Here is a 19126-nt window from a genome sequence, read left to right as displayed (position 1 = left end):
GGGCTGCTTTACCAAACTCCAGGTAGCAGCATTCCTGCTTCCTTTTGATCAAGCAGGTCACTCCAGTTTTGCTTGAAGCCCCAAACTTGTTAACGGCAGGAGAAGAAAGTACAGTAGGACTCCTTATCCATGGGATCAGTATCCACCGATTCACTTATCCGCTGGCTGGAAATGCCAACAAAAAAACCCCCTACAAAACCACCCAGAAATATGTATTTACAGTCGTGCCCTGCTTAACGATTACCCCGTATAACGACAAATCCACTTCACGACAATGCTTTAATAGGGTTTTTTCGCTTTGCAACGATCGGTTCCCTGCTTCAGGAACCGATTCTTCGCATTACAACGATCAAAACAGCTGATCGGCGGGTTTTCAAAATGGCCACCGGCTGCTCAAAATGGCTCCCCGCTGTTTTTAGGAGCCATTTTTCGCAAGACAGGCACCCAAAAATGGCCACCATATGGAGGATCCTCACTGGACGATTAGGTATTTCGCCCATTGGAACGCATTAACCAGTTTTTAATGCGTTTCAGTGGGGTTTTTTTATTTCGTTTGACGTTTTCGCTCTACAGCGATTTCGCTGGAACGAATTAACATCGTCAAGCGAGGCACCACTGTATATGTATTTGTAGTGTGTGTTTACCAGAACTGGCCATTAGAGAGAGCCAGAGACCGTGCAATGTATAGCATTCGCTACTTCTGCATTTTTTCAGCATCCATTGGGGGGGCAGGGAGGCTTGGAATCCATCTCCCATGGATATCACAATCCTACCGTTCTGGTCAATCCACAGAGTGGAGCCCTTCTGTCCATTTGGGTGCCTTCACTAGCAACAATATGCCAGCTAGGGATTCTGTGCTTCCTATATCCCTAAGGAAGGGGAAAGCCCTCAATGAAGGCCAATGGACCCTTCAGTGGAATAAAGATGGGACAGAGATTCAGCACTTCTGTAAATCCAGCCTTCAAAAGAAAATTGAATGTTTTTGAAGTGTGGGGTAGGCTGCAGTTTCTGAGACCGATTTGGGGGAAGGAAAAAAAAAACCCTGGATGGGTGGATTTTCAGAAGGTGCAAGAGGAACACTTCTTAGCACCAGGGCTAAATAATCACATTTTCCTTAACTCTTAAAAGAGTCTTCTTAGAGTAGATGCCCCCTATGGGTATACTGAAGAAATAACTACTAAATACTGTCCGTGTTCAGGGGGTGAGAAAAAGACTTAACACTATGTTAAAGTGCTTTTAAAACAAATTTCATTTAGGCAGTGTGTTCTTAATCAAACATTGGGATCCTTGCTTTCTCGCATCCAGAACATTCACCACTCCACCTTCCTTTCCCCAGAAATAGAACAAGGAGAAGCAGCTTGTCTCTGCTACTCCCGTTATGAAATAAAGATGCCGCTCCTTCCATTCCCTGCACTGCATTTCTGATTATCAAGTACCACTCGTTTCGCTGAGCATCTCTTCAGCGTTGCAGCTCTTGAGCTCATCAGGCAGCTGAGGGTTCAGGTGGTGGGAGGCAGAAGAGTCAAACCTGCAACTGGGAAAAAGCAACCCCATCAAAGGAATTCGCAAATCTCCCTCCCCAAAAAAAGCTTTTGGAGGGGGTTGTTTTTTTTTTTTGAGTCCCTCACCGGCACAGTCTCCTGCTGGAATATCTCAGCCCTTCACACAGTGAACAAAATTGTATAAGTTGTAAGTCTGTACTATTAGTATCTCTTAATCGTTATGACGAAGGTAGCAGCCTGTTTGTAATGGTGGCTGGTACCCATCTTTGTCCATGTCACAGAAAGTACAGTGGTGCCTTGCTTAACGACGATAATCCATTCCAGGAAAATTGCCGTTAAGTGAAAACATCGTAAAGTGAAAATAAAAAGCCCATTGAAAAGCACTGAAAACCTTTCAATGCATTCCAATGGGCTTAAAAATCACCACCCAGCGAAGATCCTCCATACGGCAGCCATTTTCACTGCCTGTATAGCGAGGAATCCATCCCTAAACACATGAGGGAGCCATTTTAGTTACCTGGCGGCCATTTTGAAACCACCGATCAGCTGTTTAAAAATCATAGTTTTGCGAAAAATCGGTTCCCGAAGCAGGGAACCGATCATCGCAAAGCGAAATTCCCCCATTTAGACCATCGTTTTGCAATTGTAATTGCAAAAAGATTGTCATAAAGCGGATTCGTCGTAATGCGGGGCAATTGTAAAGCGAGGCACCACTGTATACTGGGTGAAGCTAAGAGTGACAGGTAGGTACAGGAGGAAAGGTGGGTGTCTGTATACAAATGTGCCCATGCACGCACAAGGCAGGAATGTATTCCAACATTCATACACACTACAACAGGCAGGCATTCACTCAGGCACTGCCCAATCCACACTGCCTTCATCCACTTCATGGCTCAGCTGAAGAACAGAGAAAGCAGAATTTGCTCCAAATGTTTCTACCTGCTTCTGTTTCCCTCTTTGCCAAGATTTTTCAGCTTTCACATTCATTTTCTCAGATCTTCCGAACCAAAATCTTGATATGATTGTCATGATTATCTGGTTCCTACCTGTGTTTAACCCACTGGGGGAAAATTTTAGCTGTGATGGACCACTCCAGACTCAAACTACCCAGGGGCATTATAAAGTTTTCTAATGCTATCAGGTCACTGTTAAAAGTGTCATACGTTGGACTTTGACAAGCCCAAGTCTTCTATTTCACTCTGTTCAGCCATGTGTCTCAGGCTGGCTCTCAGTGTGGCAAACGCAAACATACACACACACACCAAACTTCTTTCTCCCTTTTTGACAAACTGCACCCCTCCCACCTCTTACCTTTGCCCCCTGCTCCCTGCCTTGTTCTCTTCAACCAGAGCTCCTGCAGCTTCTGCAAAATCCGGTCCTTCTCTTCCCCCTCTCGCAGAAATGTCTGCCAAAGATGAAATGGACACAAACACATAAAAACTGGAACTGCTGGATAGCTCGGTGGTTTAGTTGGTTGCAAATCCAGAGGATGGGAGTTTGAGTCCCCCCATGTACCTCCTTAACAAGGGCTGGAGTCAGCGATCCATAGGCTGCCTTTCAGCTCTGCAGCTCTAAGATGATGATAATGATGAAGAAAACTCAACCCGCAACCTGACTACCCAAAAGATACCAGCCACATGACAACCAGCAGGTGGCTAAACAAATTTATTTATTTTTAATTTTTATTGATTTAATTTTTACTAAAATATAGGGAATCCTCACATTAAAACACACACCAAAAAACAGAAGGGCACTTTTCAGAAGTTCATTCTTTTTCTCATGAACCACCTTGAGTCTAGTCATTGTGATGAAAGTGGCATAGAAACTGACTTAATAAAATAACTATAATAATTATTTAATACTGTAATTAATTTGAACTAACTGATTATTTTAATTAATTAATTCTGTGAACCCAAAAAAGGAAGTTGAAATTCCTAAAGGCTCGAGCATTTCACATTTGGATGCTATTGGAGGACTAAGAATTTCTTGGATCAAGAGGGTGACCAATGAAGAAGTAACCAGAGTGAAGGAATAAAGACCCAAGAAATCATAGAGCGTATTAAGATGTGAACAATTTTTGTCTGAGGCAGCCCATAATCCCCCAAAACAGCATGGCTACTGCAAACCATGGTGGCTGAGGGATTATGGGAGTCGGAGTCCAGAAAAGCCACTCTGCTATTACAGTGGTACCTCGACTTACGAACGTCCCAACTTACAACCAATTAAGAGTTATGAGCAGCTCCGGCCACAACATTTTGCTTTGACTTGTGCCTGGAGCTTTGAGTTATAATCGGAAAAAAGGCAGGGAAAAAGGTGGGAAGCTGCTTCTTTGTAGCTCTTTCGCCCCAGCTGTTAGAGAGAGTGCGTTGGCATTGGACTGCCTGGTAAGGTGCTGCTTTCTGCTTTTTAAAAACTGCCTGTTCTGGGTGGGTTTTGCAGTGTGGTTTTGGGCTGGGGGGTTATGTTTCTGTGCTGTGATGGGTCTTGCAGTCTGTTTTTTCTTTTTTTTTCTTTTTGCGTTTCCAATGGGTCTTGCAGGGTTTGTTTGCTTTTTTGGTCCCCCCCCCCCCCCATTTCCAATGAGTCTTGCAGGGTTTGTTTGCTTTTGGGGTCCCCCCCTTTCCGATGGGTCTTGCAGGGTTTGTTTGCTTTTTGGGTCCCCCCCCATTTCCAATGGGTCTTGCAGGGTTTGTTTGCTTTTTGGTTTACTTTTTTTGCATTTCCAATCGGTCTTGCAAGGTTTGTTTGCTTTATGGGTTTTTCCCCCCCTTTGGCTGGAACGGATTAATCGCATTTCCAATGGGTCTTGCAGTGGGGTGTGTGTGTGTGTGTGTCTGTGTCTGTGTGATTTCCCCCCCAGCCGGAACGGATTAATCGCATTTCAATGCATTCCTATAGGAAATGGTGCTTCGACTTAACAACTATTTCGAGTTACAACCATCTTCTGGAACAGATTACATTCGTAAGTCGAAGCACCATTGTATCCACTTTCTGTAGAGGTTCTCCTGTTTGCCTAACAGCATTTTATCCCCACCCCCTATTTTGGGCTCACCTCCAGGGTACGGTCTTTCATGTCTCCCACCTCCTTCAACACAGCTAGTTGTCTCCGATGTTCCTCCAACGTCACGGCCCCCTGGGCTGCTTTGGCCTCTGCCTGCGCCAGGCGCCTCCGTAGCTGCTCCATTTCTTGGGACTGTGCTCGGGCGTCTTGAGAATGCTGGTGCAGCTGCTCCTGCAAACAGAGAGCGCAGAAGCTGACTTGTCTGGGTTATTTTTTTAAAAAAACCCCACATTCTCCTACCTTGTGAACCACTTCAACTTTTTCCACGTAGAAATCAGAGACACAGATTGAGGTTGTTAACAGACGGTGTTTGAACATAAATGGATAGAAAACAAAAATCTTTGGGGATTAGCAGTAGCCATGGTTTTCTGGGAGCTGCAGGTCAAAATATCCAACCTCTCCTCATTTCTGATTAAAACCGAAGCAAGAAGCCTGTACAGAAGTTGTACTGATTGATGAAAACAGCATACAGTGGTGCCCTGCATAGCGAGATTAATCCGTTCTGAATTAACTGTCGCTATGGGGAAACATCGCTATACGGAACAGAAAATGCCATAGAAACGCATTAAACTTAGTTTAATGCGTTCCTATGGCTCTTAAACTCACCGTTCTGTGAAGTTTCTCCATAGCGCCGCCATTTTCGCACCCTCGGTAAGCGAGGGCAGGGCGCAAAAATGGTGCGGGTGGCCATTTTCTGCACCCGGTGGCCATTTTGGAACCGCCGATCAGCTGTTCCCAAAATGGCCACCGGGTGCAGAAATGATCGCAATGCGATGTTTAGCCTATCTAAACATCGCAATGCAATCGCATTAGCGACTCCAAAAAACGGGTCGCTATGTGGATTCTTCATTAAACGGTGCACTCATTAAGCTAGGCACCACTGTATATATTTTTTAAAAAATCAATGAAACTGAATAAAACAGGTGACAGGGACCCAACAACTTGGTGATGACATTCTGTGTGTTTACACTCTCTAGACCAGCCATGACGAACCTATGGCACGCTTGCCACAGCTGGCACGCAGAGCCCTTTCTGTAGACACGCGAGCCGTAAGTCACTGGATCGCTACTCCCCTCCCCCGCAGCCAAACCTGAGGCGGCGGTTGCAGCCATGGTGCTGGCGCCCCAACAGGCAGCGGGCCAGGACCCAGAGCAGCTGGCACTGGCGGTGGATCCGGAACGGGGTCTCGAGGCACCTTCATGCCCGGGATTCTCCCTTCCACCACCACTTCCGGTTCCGCCACTGCCATTTCTGGTGCCACCGCCCGCCACCCGCTGGGTTTTTTGTTGTTTTTTTTCAGTCTGGGCACTCGGGCCCAAAAAGGTTCACCGCCACTGCTCTAGACAGTGCTTGACAATGCTATCTTTCTCCCCTGATCTGGCTTATATTTCTTTCATATTGTGTTTATGGCCGCGACCAAGAAAAGGCTGAAAAATGGCGGTCCTAGACAGCATCGCTCCGCCGGGAATTCTGGGAAGATTACTCAAAAATGTATAACTTTTCTCAAGCTCTGGTGGTGGCAGGGGCTGAACAGGGGTGGCAAGGAGTGGGAGAGACCCATGTGCGTGCCACAATGTCTGCCTTTCATTCCCACCTGCTTTGTGGCTAACAGGAAAGAAAGCTAGTTTTGCTGGCTCGGATGTGTTTTTTTGCAAAAGGAATGGGGAACGCCATTTTGTTCATCATCTGAGGCAGGATAAGCGTCTTGGGCTAGCCCTGCCATTTCCACTTACACCCAAACAAAAGGCCAAAAGGCCACAGAAGGGTCTGTATCACTGCCAAGGGAGGGGGGGAATCCCTGTTGGGCCACCTGGTGACTCCCACCCAAGCCAGTCCCATTGTTACCCTCAGTTCTTGCTCCCTGGCTGAGGCGCCGTCCTTCGTCTCCTGCAGGCGCCTTTGCCACCGGGTTATGATCTGATCTTGCTCGGCTAAGGCCTCGGCCAACAAGTCCTCCTTCTCCTGGATCTGCTGAAGCATCCCTGGGGCAAAGTCCTGGCTGCCGAGGGAATTGGCGAGGGCCTGAGACAGAGAGAGAGGGGCACTGCAGAGGTTGCAAGGGTGAGCAGCTTACTTGTAATCACAAATAGTCATTTGCCCACACAATCCTTAGTGCTTTCAGGCAATGGCAGGCGTCACTTTAATAACGGGGAGGGGAGGGGTCCCTAAACATACACCATTACATGTGATGGAAACACCGGATTGATAACCTTATTATTAGTCTCAAAAATATTTAAACGGTCCTTTCAAGACCAGTCAAAATTCCAAACATGGAGTTATGAGTATCGCTCTATATCCTAGCATAGGCAAAACCAAAAGAAAAAGAAAAAATAAAGAAGACAAAGATGTTGTGTGGCCCCTTAAAGACTAATGGCTATGTTTTAATGTGAGCTTTTGTGGAGAAGTCCACTTCCTCAGGTGTGTTCAGGAAATTTCACATTAAAACATAGCAATTACTCTTTATGGTGGTGCCGCAATGTTTTTTTGCTTCTTTAGTTTTTAATGTTTCTTTTGATTCTGCTCAATAAGCTAGCAGAGACAAACAAGGCTACCTCTTCTAAAACTACATCCCTATCCTAAATGATTAATGTAAGGGCACCTGAAGAGACATGGTGGCACTGTGGGTTAAACCGCAGAAGCCTCTGGGCTGCAAGGTCAGAAGACCAGCAGTCGTAAGATCGAATCCACGCGACGGAGTGACCTCCTGTCGCTTGTCCCAGCTCCTGCCAACCTAGCAGTTCAAAAGCATGTAGAAATGCAAGTAGATAAATAGGGACCACCTCGGTGGGAAGGTAATGGCATTCAGTGTCTAATCGTGCTGGCCACGTGACCACGGAAACTGTCTACAGACAAACGCTGGCTCTATGGCTTGGAGATGGGGATGAGCACCGCTCCCTAGAGTCAGACACGACTGGACTAAATTTCAAAGGGAACCTTTACCTAAGGGCACCTGGGTCTGTGAACAACTTCTTGAGTGTTTGGAGTCACACTAAACTCATGTTGAAGACGCGAGTGAGGAGAAGACAGGCACCCTTTGCATTGTTCTATATGAACAACAACAGCTTGTGGCGATATTTGTTTGTTTAATTTCTGTCTCCCTTTTCTAACCTTGTAAGTTGAGTCACCCAAGGTTTTAAAAACTGACTTTAAAAAGACTGAAAAAAGGACTATTTTGATTATTTTCGTGGCATGGGGAAAGCACAGAGCTAATTCTAAAATTCCAGAGGGGAAAGCCAATATTAAGTCTTATGGAACCTTAAAAGCTAAGGTGATTTATTCAGCACAAATCTTTACCAATTGCAGCTCCATGTAAAAAAAATCTCCTCCAGTGTTCAGTTGACAAAAACATTATAAACGTGTTAAATTTTTAAGGTACAATAACACCTGGAAGTTTGCAAGGTATGACTCACAAGACTTTTTGCTGATTTTAGAATTCTAACTATGATAGCAACTGACTGTGTGCACTTTTAACAATGGGGGAGCAAACCCCCTTTTCCTTTCCTGATGCCCAAACCCGTTGAGTCCAGAAAGGCCTACATCCTGTGACAATTTTTTGTACATTTTGTTTGGCCCTTATAGTCTCCATCAACGTGTGCGGGGAGGAGCAACTACCTCCACATCTTTCGTGCTACTGCTGAGTGCTCCTTGGAGGGCTTTGACTAAGGCTTCCTTCTCCTTCAAAGCCAGGAGCAAGGTTTGCTCTTGCTGATGCCAGGATTCGCGGGTCGAGGTACAGAGAGATTCCAGGCGTTGGGTCTCCTCATCCTTCTGACGCAGCACCTCGCGCAAAGCCTGTAGGGAGAGACAGATGACGGCAGAAGGTAAAACAGGGCGGATGACCCAACGAAAACAAGACACCCCCCACCCTCAAGATCTCATTCTCCTCCTTTTGTCCTAGAACTGGATCTATAGCATCTCAGCCCCCCCCCCGTCTCCTAGCAACCACAAAACCCTTGGCTGCTCACTCAGCAGACAGGGTTGTATCCGGGATTATCCATCTAACCCTGAAAAAAAATCCTGATTAATTGTCCAACAATAATGGATCTTTGAAAACAAAGTCTGCCAGGCCACATGGGTTTTATGATTAACATAGTGAAAGGGGGAGGGGTGAAAATGGGGTTTGGTTTTTATTTTAATTTGATTTTGACCCAATTCAATCAACTGTAAATGTAAATATTATGCTTTAATTATGCCTGCTTATTATTCTGACTGAATTATTCATTTGTGTGTCACATGTTTTTATTGCTCTCATCTGTACACTGTCTAGAGTGGTCTTAACCGACCAGATAGGCGGGATATAAATAAAATAAATAAATAAATAAATAAAATAAATAGAGTGACCATTGGTCAGATGGGTGGTCTAAAAAGTGTAAGTAAGTAAAAAAGAAAAGAAAAGAAAAGAAAGAAAGAAAAGTAAAAAGAAAAGATTCTGACTGAAATTAATTAGGACTACAGTTCCCATGATACCACACAGTATCACACTATTCCCTATATTTTTATGAAAGCATGAAACAAAATTGCCTCACATGTATCTGTCATAAGGTAGACAGTATCAGGTCAAGACATCTCTGCAGGCAGGAGGGCTAGAAATAAGTTGGGTTTTTCTGGGTTTCTTCCACCCCAAAAGAAAGCCAACATCCCAAATTTCTGTTCCATGGTGCCTTACTTCATGTGTGCAGAAAAAGGGACACACATTTCTAGCCTTGCCAACAGGGGAAAAAAAATCAGGATTTGGCTTAGCTTTGCGAACCCTGTGGCACCACCGTGAGGCCACCTCCCACCATCCCGTCTCCCTTTTATGTCAACATTCGCTGCTCCAGTCATACATGTAGGGTTTCCTCCCCGGTGCAGAGGGCACGGTTCAGTCTTGCCAGGTCAGCATCTTTATCCTTGAGGGCTTCCTGGAGGTGCCTCACCTCACGATGCACAGACTCCAAGGCCAGGAAGTGACTGGACGAGGCCTTCTGTGAGAGGGACAAAATGGGTGGGAAAATCAGAAGCCATAGTTGAGCCCCGTTTATACCAAGGCACTGGCTGGATAGCTCAGTGGTTTAGGTATCTGGTGGCAGAGTCAGAAACCGGGAGTTTGATTCCCCACAATGCCTGCTGGGAGAATAGCCAGCCTGTGTAGCCTTGGGCAAGCTGCAGAGTTCAAGGGCAACCACAGAAGAAGGGAAGGGTAAAACCACTTCTGAGTCCTTTTGGCCTTAAAAAATCCTGAAAAGGGTTGTCATAAGTCAGAATTGTCTTGAGGTCACATGATGATTATTGATTACACCAAGGCAAACCACTAGCTTACAACTGGAATGGGAAGATAAGGTTCTACTGACAATAGATTTTGCAGGGAAATCAGCAAACATTTCCGACTCCCCAAAATTTCCATCTAGCTGTGTCCTTTTCTGCCCAGGCTAAAAAATGAACATTTTGGACCTGATCCAGGGAGTGGGTCATATCACTGCAAGGGGGAGAAAAAAATAACAACAAACTGAAATCGGTCCCTGCTTGTTCCACCCAGCCAGTTAGAGCTCTAAGCTTGAATCATTCCTACTTCCAGAGATGGCCTCATGGTTAGAAACAGTGAGGCAACCGCCTCAGACGGCACCCGCTAACGGTGGAGGATGTGAAGATGACAACACTCCTCCCAGCAGCTTCTTCTGAGTTTCCTGGAGCGGCTCTTGCCAACCACAGAATCTTTTAACTGCAGAAGTGAAGGATCTTCTGTTTATAACCCGAACGCTTCTACACGTTGAGCACAGACTGGGCTGAGCCCCTGGGGAAAGTCGCAGGGTGAAGGAGCTTCCAAAATTAAAGGAATTTGTGTTCCCATCATTTTACCAGAATTCCACATCCTGCAGGTCGAATGGTGGGAATGAAAGCACCCAAACCAAAGGGGAGGGAGGGAGAGCAGGCTCTTTGCCTCCCTTTGGGGAGGGTTTCACCCCCCATCATTTGACCGGAAGGAGGGTCTCAGACCAGATTATGGAAGTGTAAGTCCTCTCGCTCAGAAAGTCACTTCCCTGGAAGCTTCCTATATTTTGCCCACGGGCCTTACCTCGAAAGCTTGGTCTCTTTCCTTCAAGCGTTGTGCCATTTGCTTAACCAGGGCTTCCAACATAGAAGGCTTGATGCCTGGAGACCCGAGGGATTGCAGGGCCACCAGACAGTCCTGAGGAAAAGAAAAAGAGCTACACACTGAAAGGCCTTGAGCCTTTTCCCTGTTTTCCCATCACTCCTCCTATTGCCGTTTGGAGCTGACTGGATAGTTCAGTGGTTTCGGTCTCTGGCTGCAAAGCCTGAGGTTCAGAGTTCGAGAATCAGCCTGGGTGGCCTTGGGCAAGCTCAACTGTGCCAGGGCACCTCCAGGAGATGGGAAGGGTCAACCACACTCCTGAGTAGCAAATCCATTTCTTTTATTTTTTTAAAATGACAGTGTTTTCCCCACCTTCCTCCAGGGAGCATACAAGAGTTCTTTCCACTGATTTATTCTCACCAGAGCCCTTGTGAGGGTGGAAGGAGCTCAAGGGCACCTAGCAAAGCTTCCGTGACTATGAATGGGGATTTGAGTTTGGGCTTCCTCATGGCTTCGGGCAGGCAAAACCCCACTCTCTCTTTGAAGCATCCAAGACTGCATTTTCAGCTCCAAAAACAAAAACATTCAGTTGCTAAAAGGCTCAAGGGATGCTGCCAAAAGCAGCGATCTGGGACTTTTTTATTTCCTCTTCTGAATCCTTATTCATTCCATTCACTCATGTGGAAGAAAGGAATTCTTGGGAGACGAGAAGGGGCCACTTGCATCCTGAAATGCCAATTATTTCTCTCTGTGCAAACACAAACACACACCCCTCACCTGTAACGCACCCTCCTTGCTTTGCAGACACTTTGTCAACTGATGGAGCAGCCGCTCTTGGCTACTTGCGGTCTTTTCCGGGGGAACTCCAGCCACCTAGAAGCGACGAGAAGGGGAGAAAAAGAAAGGAGGAATCATGAAACAACAGACCGTGTTTCGCTCCCTCCCATTTAACTCAATCATGAATTCTCATCATTGCCGGCCCTACTGTTAGGGAGAGTGAAACAAAAACCTCCGCTAGTCGGCCGCTGGGAGGCTGCAACAGCAGCTTCTTTGATGGTCTTTCTTCCCGAGTCCTCCAGCTTTATGCAGGACCGAGCTGTATGTGCCATATATACTGTACCTCCTCTCATATTTCCCAAAACTGTTATGTTGCCTCCTCCCCTGACGTGAGGGAAAGGCAGCTGTTCTGCTGCCAGTGTCCCAGAGGATGGGAAACATTCCTTTCATTCACTATCAGCTCCCCCAAAAATTCACTGGCTCTGGTGGTAAGGATATTCTAGAAGTGGCAGGTTTTTAAAAAAAGAGAAAGATCTGCCTCCTCGCCATCTTTCTGGTATGCAATTAGAAAAGGGGAGCATTTCCCTCTGCCCTCAATGACCCAGGGTGGGTGAGGATCCGTTCCAGCTCTTCAATTCTATAATTCAAATGCTTGAGGACCTGGCTTTCCTCCTCTTTCCCCCCACCCCAAAACTGCTCCCGCCAAGCGGGGCAGGAAAAATGGAGGATGCTCCTTCAGCTGCTGCCTTGCTACAGACAGCTTTGCACATCTCAGAATTTTGGAGACGATGTGCGGCTAGCGAGCCGCGTTGCGTGACCGCTCGTAGTGAGGGAATTCTTCTGTGGAATGCTTCCTACTTCTTGTCTTCACTCACTGAACAGAGGTAACAGCAGGATCAAGGTTGGGGTTACGGCCTTGCTTCCTGTTGTTTATGTGTACACAAAAGGAAACTGCCACAGTTGCTCTTGGGGGTTGTTCTTCAGGAGGCTCCATCCATAGAGCCCAACAGGCAGCAAAACTACGACTTCCAGTTCAGCACTGTGGCAGTTTCCCCTTTAAGAAACAAAACAAAACACATTAACAACAGGAAGCAGAGACCTCAGAAGGCCACGCAGTCTCCATGGGAGGACCTGCATTAGGTGAGCAAAATGTAGGTGTCCGTAGGTGTGGGGTCTGTGATCTGAAACTCTCAGAATTCTGCCCAGGGAGTTCTTTGAGAATTCTGGGAGTTGGAATCCAAAACACACACAGAAAAAAAAGCACATCCATAGAAAGCACCAAAACAGAAGGATGCTTACCTCAATGGTGGCCTCTTTCCCCTTCTCCTGGAAGTTCTGCAGTTCCTCTTCTGCAGCCTTGAGACGTTCTTTCAGGTTGTCAAAAGCTCCGCTGAGGTCCTGATGCAACGTCTGCTGAGCTCTGAGCTTTGGGGAAGAAGCAGAGTAGAAAGCCCCTTGAACCGAAAATGAGGGTTCCTGAGATCCCAGACAGACTATGTGGGTGTTTAATTCAGTCCTAGGGTCTCAGTTGAAATTCTCTAGGTTTACATTTCTTGTCAGGCTTTCTGGGATAAGGAGTAAAATCACAAAGCAAAGGCCAGACGAATCAAGCAGACAACGCTATTTTCTGCTTGGCGAATGCTTCTGTAGTTCACTTCATCCTATAGTATGCAATACTGCAATTTAACTGTAATTTAGAAAAAAATAGAGATGGGCATGAATCAGAAAAATGATTCATTTTGATTCGTGGTTCATCAAGGTGGACGAATCACAAATTATGAATTTACAATTTTTTTCAGACAAATCAACGAATCAATTCGTGTGTTTTTTTACTTTAAAACCCAATAAAATTGTCCCCAAAGCACCTTGAGACACCACATTTGTAGGGAAGCTTCCTCTAAAAGCCCTGCAATTTTGGTGAAGTTTGAGTTTTGGATGTCCAGGTTATACAGCCGCAAGGAGAGCCACCCCAGGAAAGTCCCCCTTCAGGCACCAAAAGACACCAAAATCACAGAAAAGTGTCTACTGACTCTCCTCCTTGTTTGGTGAAGATTGGATTTCAGACATCCACATTATCCACCCACAAAGTGCCCCCCCCTGAAAAGTGCCCTTTAGCAGCTGGCTTGGGGAAGCCCGATCTTCACCAAACCTGGAGGGACTTGTAGTAGAGTCATGGGAAGCTTCTCTATAATTTTTATGTCTCTAGGTGCCTGGTGAGAACTTTCCCAGGGGGGACCTCTTTGGGGGGGTATAACTCAGACATCTGAAATCAATCTTTAGCACACTTGGAAGGAATGTAGAGGAGAGTCAGAGGAAGCTTCCCCAGCAGCTTTGGTGTCTGGAGGTGCCTTGGGGGCTGTTTTATAGCCCAACAAAGCAATGAATGAAAAAAGAACTAAAAATTCATTGATTTGTGATTCGTCAGGGGCGCCGATTCGTACGAATACACATCAATGAATTAGTGATTTTTTAAACAAATTTGGTTATTCATTTTTTAATTGAAGCCCATCTCTATAGAAAAATTAAAATAAAGCAAAACAAAAACACCTTTTGTTGTTCCATAAAAGTACACGAAACAGTTAACTTTTTTTAAAAAAAGTGTGTTCTTCATTCAGCAGAACTTAGACTATGCAATGTTCCTCCTTTATCATTCTATGAGGCAACATCCCACAACTATAAAAGGAATTAACAAGTAACATACTGCAAGGAAAGTGAAGTTGTCCTTTATCATATAACTGAAGTGCAATCTAGTTACACTTTTGTGACTGTGGAAAGTAGTTGCAAGCAAACAAATATGTCAATTAGTTACTTCCAACCTCTGCCTCCACTGAGCTCCTCCTTCCATCACAAGCCCTGCCTCCTTCCTCAATCAAGGGCTGTCTCCTAATGCAAAGGTTTGCCCCGCTTCTTGGTCCAAGTCTAAGACCTTGAAACCCTAGCAAGGGCAGCCTTTAAGGGTGCTGATAAAAGGGGGAAAGTCCTTCGGGGAGGGGCTTAAAATACATGGAGCCTTGTGGGTGTTGTTGGACTGTACCTCCCATTGTCCTAAACTAAAATTAAAATGGGAACCTTCCCCCCCCATGTGCACTTAGATATGCTAGGCGTGCATTATCATTTCATTTAATACGCTTATTATTCTTCTGGAATCTGAACCGAAGCTGGTGTGACCACACAGCGGGGAAAACACTGAGGAGAAGACACTTCCACCACAGGCTTCCGCCTGCTAAACTTTTATGTCATGTAGTCACCAGGCTTTCACACAAATTCATCTGTATCTAATAATCATCATCAGGTGCAATCAATTTCAACTTCTGGTGACCCTTGTTGACAGGGTTTTCCAGGTAAAGAATACTTAGAAGTGGTTTGCCATTCCCTTCTCCTAGGACTGTGCAGCTTGCCCAAGGCCACACAGGCTGGCTCTACCGAGACAGGCACTGCAGTGGGGAATCGAAGCCTCAGCCTCTGACTCCACAGCCACGTAATTAAAACATTGAATTATCCAGCCAGTTCATCTGTACCCAATACAGTGGTGCCTCGCAAAACGATGTTAATTCGTTCTGTGAAAATCGCTGTTAAGCGAAAACATCATCTTGCGAAACATGTTTTCCCATTGAAATGCATTGAAAACCTGATAATCCATTCCAATGGGAACAGATTGTCATTGTTAAGTGAAAATTCCCATAGGGAACATTGTTAACCGAAACACGGTTTCCAAGCGAAGACAGCCGTCTAACGAAACAGAGACCATTAAAAGACTCATATAGTGAAGCAAGACCAAGCTGTCAAAAACATCGTAAAGCAAAAAACAGGGATCTAAAATTTAATCGTCTTGCGAGGCAAGGTCCCTAACATCGTAAAGCGAAAATCGCCCATAGGAAACATCGTTAAATGAAGCACAAGATCGCTCCGAAAACTTCATCGTAAAGTGAATTCATCATTAAATGAAGCAATCGTCTAGTGAGGCACCACTGTACACTGCAAATTGAGGGCCACTCTAATTATGCCCTGAGTCTGTAATAGGAGGAGGAATACCTGCCCCCCCATGTCTCTAGTTTAACATTCAGGATGTGCTAAAATATCACAGAACTAAGAAGGAGGACCTAATGTTTGGAAAAGTCAGCAAAGGTCTCAGTTTCCCCATCCTTCTCTTCGTCTTACCTTCAACTCCAGCGGCACGAACTCGTCCACCACTTCCTCATAGGCCTCCTGTCCCAAGGGGCTCTCCCTCCGGGGCGTGGGCAAGCGCCCGTTCCCAGCCAGGATGGGGATCTTACTTCCCACGGGCGCTCTTAGCTGCTTCCTTCCGATGGCCCTCAGAGCCCCCAGAGCCTCCCAGGCCACCTCTGCCTCCGGCAAAATATCCAGCGACAGCATGGAGCAGGATTCGGCATCTCCCAGGCTCTGAGACCTGAGGGAGAGACGGGAGCTGGCCCGATGCACGGTGGGCATGCTCTGGGACTTGTCTCGGCAGAGGGGGAAGACGGGCGATGACACCCCCAGCCGTCTCGGAGTCCGGCAAACCCACTCGTAGTCGGAATCCTCCACCCGGAGCCCGTGGCAACTCCGGCAGGACCGGTTGCGACACGGGGTGCCTACCCGGCTGCTGTCGGCGTCGCTGGCCCAGCACTCGTATTCCGAGAGGGCCATGTCATCCTGAAGGAGGCGCTGGTACCTCACGTGAGGCAGGTCGGCTAGGCTGACAGAGATCTCTTGGCCCAAGGGAGACCCCAAGGCTTTGTTGTTGTCCGGGAACTGCCGTTCGTGGATGTAGCGGAGGGAGCGGGCCAGCTGGTCCTTCTCCGAAAGCAAGCGCTGGAGCCGGTCGATAGAGAGGGCCTGCACCCGGGCAATGACGGTGTCGAAGCGGTACACCCTGCCCAAGGCTTGGGTGCATTTCCCGCACAAGAACTCTCCCTGGCCATCGCCTCGTTGGGGGGACTCTTGGTTGAGGACGTACGACAACACAACCAGCAGGTCGGGGCGGGAGGTGCCGCTGCTACGTCCAAAAAGCCACCGGCGGTGGTTGCCACGCAGCACAGTGCCACACAGGCGGCAGAAATTGTTGGGGCTATCCATGAAGGTGGAAGTGATGAGGGGGGAAAAAAGAGAGAATTCTATATACTCAGCTCTTCTCAGATCGCCAATCCTCCGTGTAGTTCTGGGCAGTTACAAATAATAGCGAAATCTGGAACTTCTACAGCCTTGAAGGAGTTTTTTTCCTGAGTTTAGGCACCTGATCCATTCTGAAGACAGATGTCGTTTCTTGATTCCTAGAAAACAAACTCTAAATCTGACTTTCTTATTAGGGGGTCCTGTTCCTCTCTTGAAAACCTAGCATCTCACATTCATTCCTGGATAAAACCTTTCTTTTTACCTTACCCCAAGGAATTTTAATTTATTTGTTCTTTCCGGATTCTGGTCTGACCTCAATTGAATCCAAACATTTCTCTCTAGATCTCTGACATCGCCTTGATCACAATCTACCATGGGCAGATTTTCCGCTATTTCTACAACTGTTTTATAGATACCTGAGTAACCAGAAATCCTACTGAAGAAATAATAATAATCTCAGATCAAAGATTACAAACATAAAACATCAAAGCCTCAGCCAGTATTTAGATAATAATCTATTTTAAAGTGGCATTTTTTCTACTCTAGTTCTAGAAAGCCTTAAGTTCTAGTGTGATTGTTCATTCCAAATACTGTATCCCTTTTGCATTAAACTACCTGAGCTACTTTGGATTCCTACAAACCAGATGATTTCTGTTTCCAAGCTTGGGGGGGGGGGGGTGTTGTGCTAGAAACTGGACATAAAACAAAGGAATTACATCAACTCAAAAGTCAATATATAAGAATCTGGATCCTTTGATATAAATGCTTCCACTTCTGGAAACTTTGCAGGACTAGTTAATTCTGGCCAGTTGAAAGCCTGAATATCTTCTCTTCCTCCAATTTCCAGGCATCAGTCTCCTTGTTTCAGGATCTTTTCCTATAAACAGGAGAAAAATTCATCCAAGTTAAGGATTTTCGTTCCTATAAGAATAGTGCTTCCCTTATTTGTATTCTGAAATTCCCAGGTCCAATTAGCTGGATAGCTCAGTGGTTTAAGCATCTTGCTGCAAAGCCAGGGTGTCAAGAGTTTGATCCCCCACACCCGGCATGACCTCTTGACAGGTTCTGGACTCAATAACCCACGGGGTTATTTCCAGATCTGCAGTTCCAAGGTTATAATTTACTTAATGGCTCAAACAAGAGGTGATGAGAAAAAACACTCGTTGCCTCCATCACATTGAAGAGAGCCACTGCTAGTCAAACAGCGGATTCAGGATAGTCTGACACGCTAAAGGCACCCAACCATATTCCTTAGATCATATGATTTATCAAGATTAACATCTGCAAAGAAAACGGCAAGAACACTTGCCCAAACACAACACACCAGGAATTACCCAGGAGAAGGACTACGATTTAAAGATACACCCACCCAGTTTTGTGTTTCCTTTTTGAAAGCAAACCAAAACTGCCAGAAAAACATACTGACAGGAGCAGAGACTCATGGGGTTGTGGGTGAAATTCCCTCTGCCAAATTTATTTTCTGAACTCCAACCCACTTCTCTACTCATATTTTCAAAAGGTTTGTTGTTGTTTAGTCATGTCCGACTCTTTGTGACCCCATGGACCAGAGCACGCCAGGCCCTCCTGTCTTCCACTGCCTCCCGGAGTCTGGTCAGATTCATATTGGTCGCTTCGATGACACTGTCCATCCATCTCGTCCTCTGTCGTCCCCTTCTCCTCTTCCCCTCACACTTTCCCAACATCAGGGTCTGTTCCAGGGAGTCTTTCCCTTCTCATGTACCTTTCAAAAGGTACATCCTATTGAATTTCATCATCACCATCATCTTAGAACTGCAGAACTGGAAGGGACCCTCTGGATCCCTGAGTCCTTCCCTGTCAAGGAGGCCTGGTGGGGAATATTTTTTTTTTTTGGACTTATATACCGCCCCATAGCGCTACAAGCACTCTCCGGGCGGTTTACAATTTTAATTATACAGGCTACACATTGCCCCCCCAGCAAGCTGGGTACTCATTTTACCGACCTCGGAAGGATGGAAGGCTGAGTCAACCTTGAGCCGGCTACCTGGGATTTGAACCCCAGGTCGTGAGCACAGTTTTAGCTGCAATACAGCGTTTTAACCACTGCGCCACGAGGCTCTTGAACTCTTAACCTCTGGTTCTGATGCCAGAGACCTAAACCACTGAGCTATCCCGCAAAGGGACACACTGCCTGGGGAAGACATATATGGCAACCACAGCCTATTTTGTTTTCAGGATGTTTTTGCCGCACAGCTGGGACATGTGAGAGCAATGTGTACAAAGTACACATTGCTTTAATGCTGGGCAGGAACGTTAAACATGTTTGTTCAGCTTCTCAAGGGCTGGGGAAAAATGCTTCTCCCTAGGTGTGATGATTAAGAAGGACTAAACGGGGAAGGGTAAACCACTTCTGAGTATTCTCTACCTGGAAAACCCTGAAATGGGCTGCCATAAGTCAACACTGACTTGACGGAACATGATTGTTATTAAAAGGAGACAATGATGTTTTTGGAAGGAAGACCAGGCCCACATTTTGAACATATAAATCATTAGAGTCACAGTACCAGTACTGGAACAGTATCTGTTAATTGAATATTTTTAAATCACGGCCGGGATCTAATAGTT

General features: G+C 46.1%; 1 protein-coding gene across 2 annotated transcripts; it reads right to left on the bottom strand.

The window, feature by feature from the left end:
* Nucleotides 1–1231: 1231 nt before the first annotated feature.
* On the bottom strand, nucleotides 1232–17872 carry LOC110070973 (uncharacterized). Of its 2 annotated transcripts, none has more exons than XM_072988807.2 (10): nucleotides 15569–17872; nucleotides 12710–12835; nucleotides 11411–11506; nucleotides 10616–10729; nucleotides 9390–9527; nucleotides 8176–8355; nucleotides 6409–6585; nucleotides 4555–4734; nucleotides 2814–2907; nucleotides 1232–1528 (listed from the first exon to the last, which is right to left on the bottom strand). In XM_072988807.2, exons 1-10 carry the CDS (start codon nucleotides 16484–16486, stop codon nucleotides 1500–1502), a joined length of 2052 nt encoding a protein of 683 aa, XP_072844908.2. In that variant the 5' UTR covers nucleotides 16487–17872; the 3' UTR covers nucleotides 1232–1499. The 2 variants fall into 2 exon arrangements, with proteins under 2 accessions (XP_072844908.2, XP_072844907.2); XM_072988806.2 differs by having other exon boundaries at nucleotides 1232–1534; nucleotides 15569–17868.
* Nucleotides 17873–19126: the final 1254 nt, after the last annotated feature.

This window comes from Pogona vitticeps, chromosome 2 (assembly GCF_051106095.1).
Source record: "Pogona vitticeps strain Pit_001003342236 chromosome 2, PviZW2.1, whole genome shotgun sequence".
Taxonomy (NCBI): Eukaryota; Metazoa; Chordata; class Lepidosauria; order Squamata; family Agamidae; genus Pogona; species Pogona vitticeps.
Note: the sequence above shows the minus strand (reverse complement) of the source record. Positions and strands in the feature narration are given on the sequence as shown.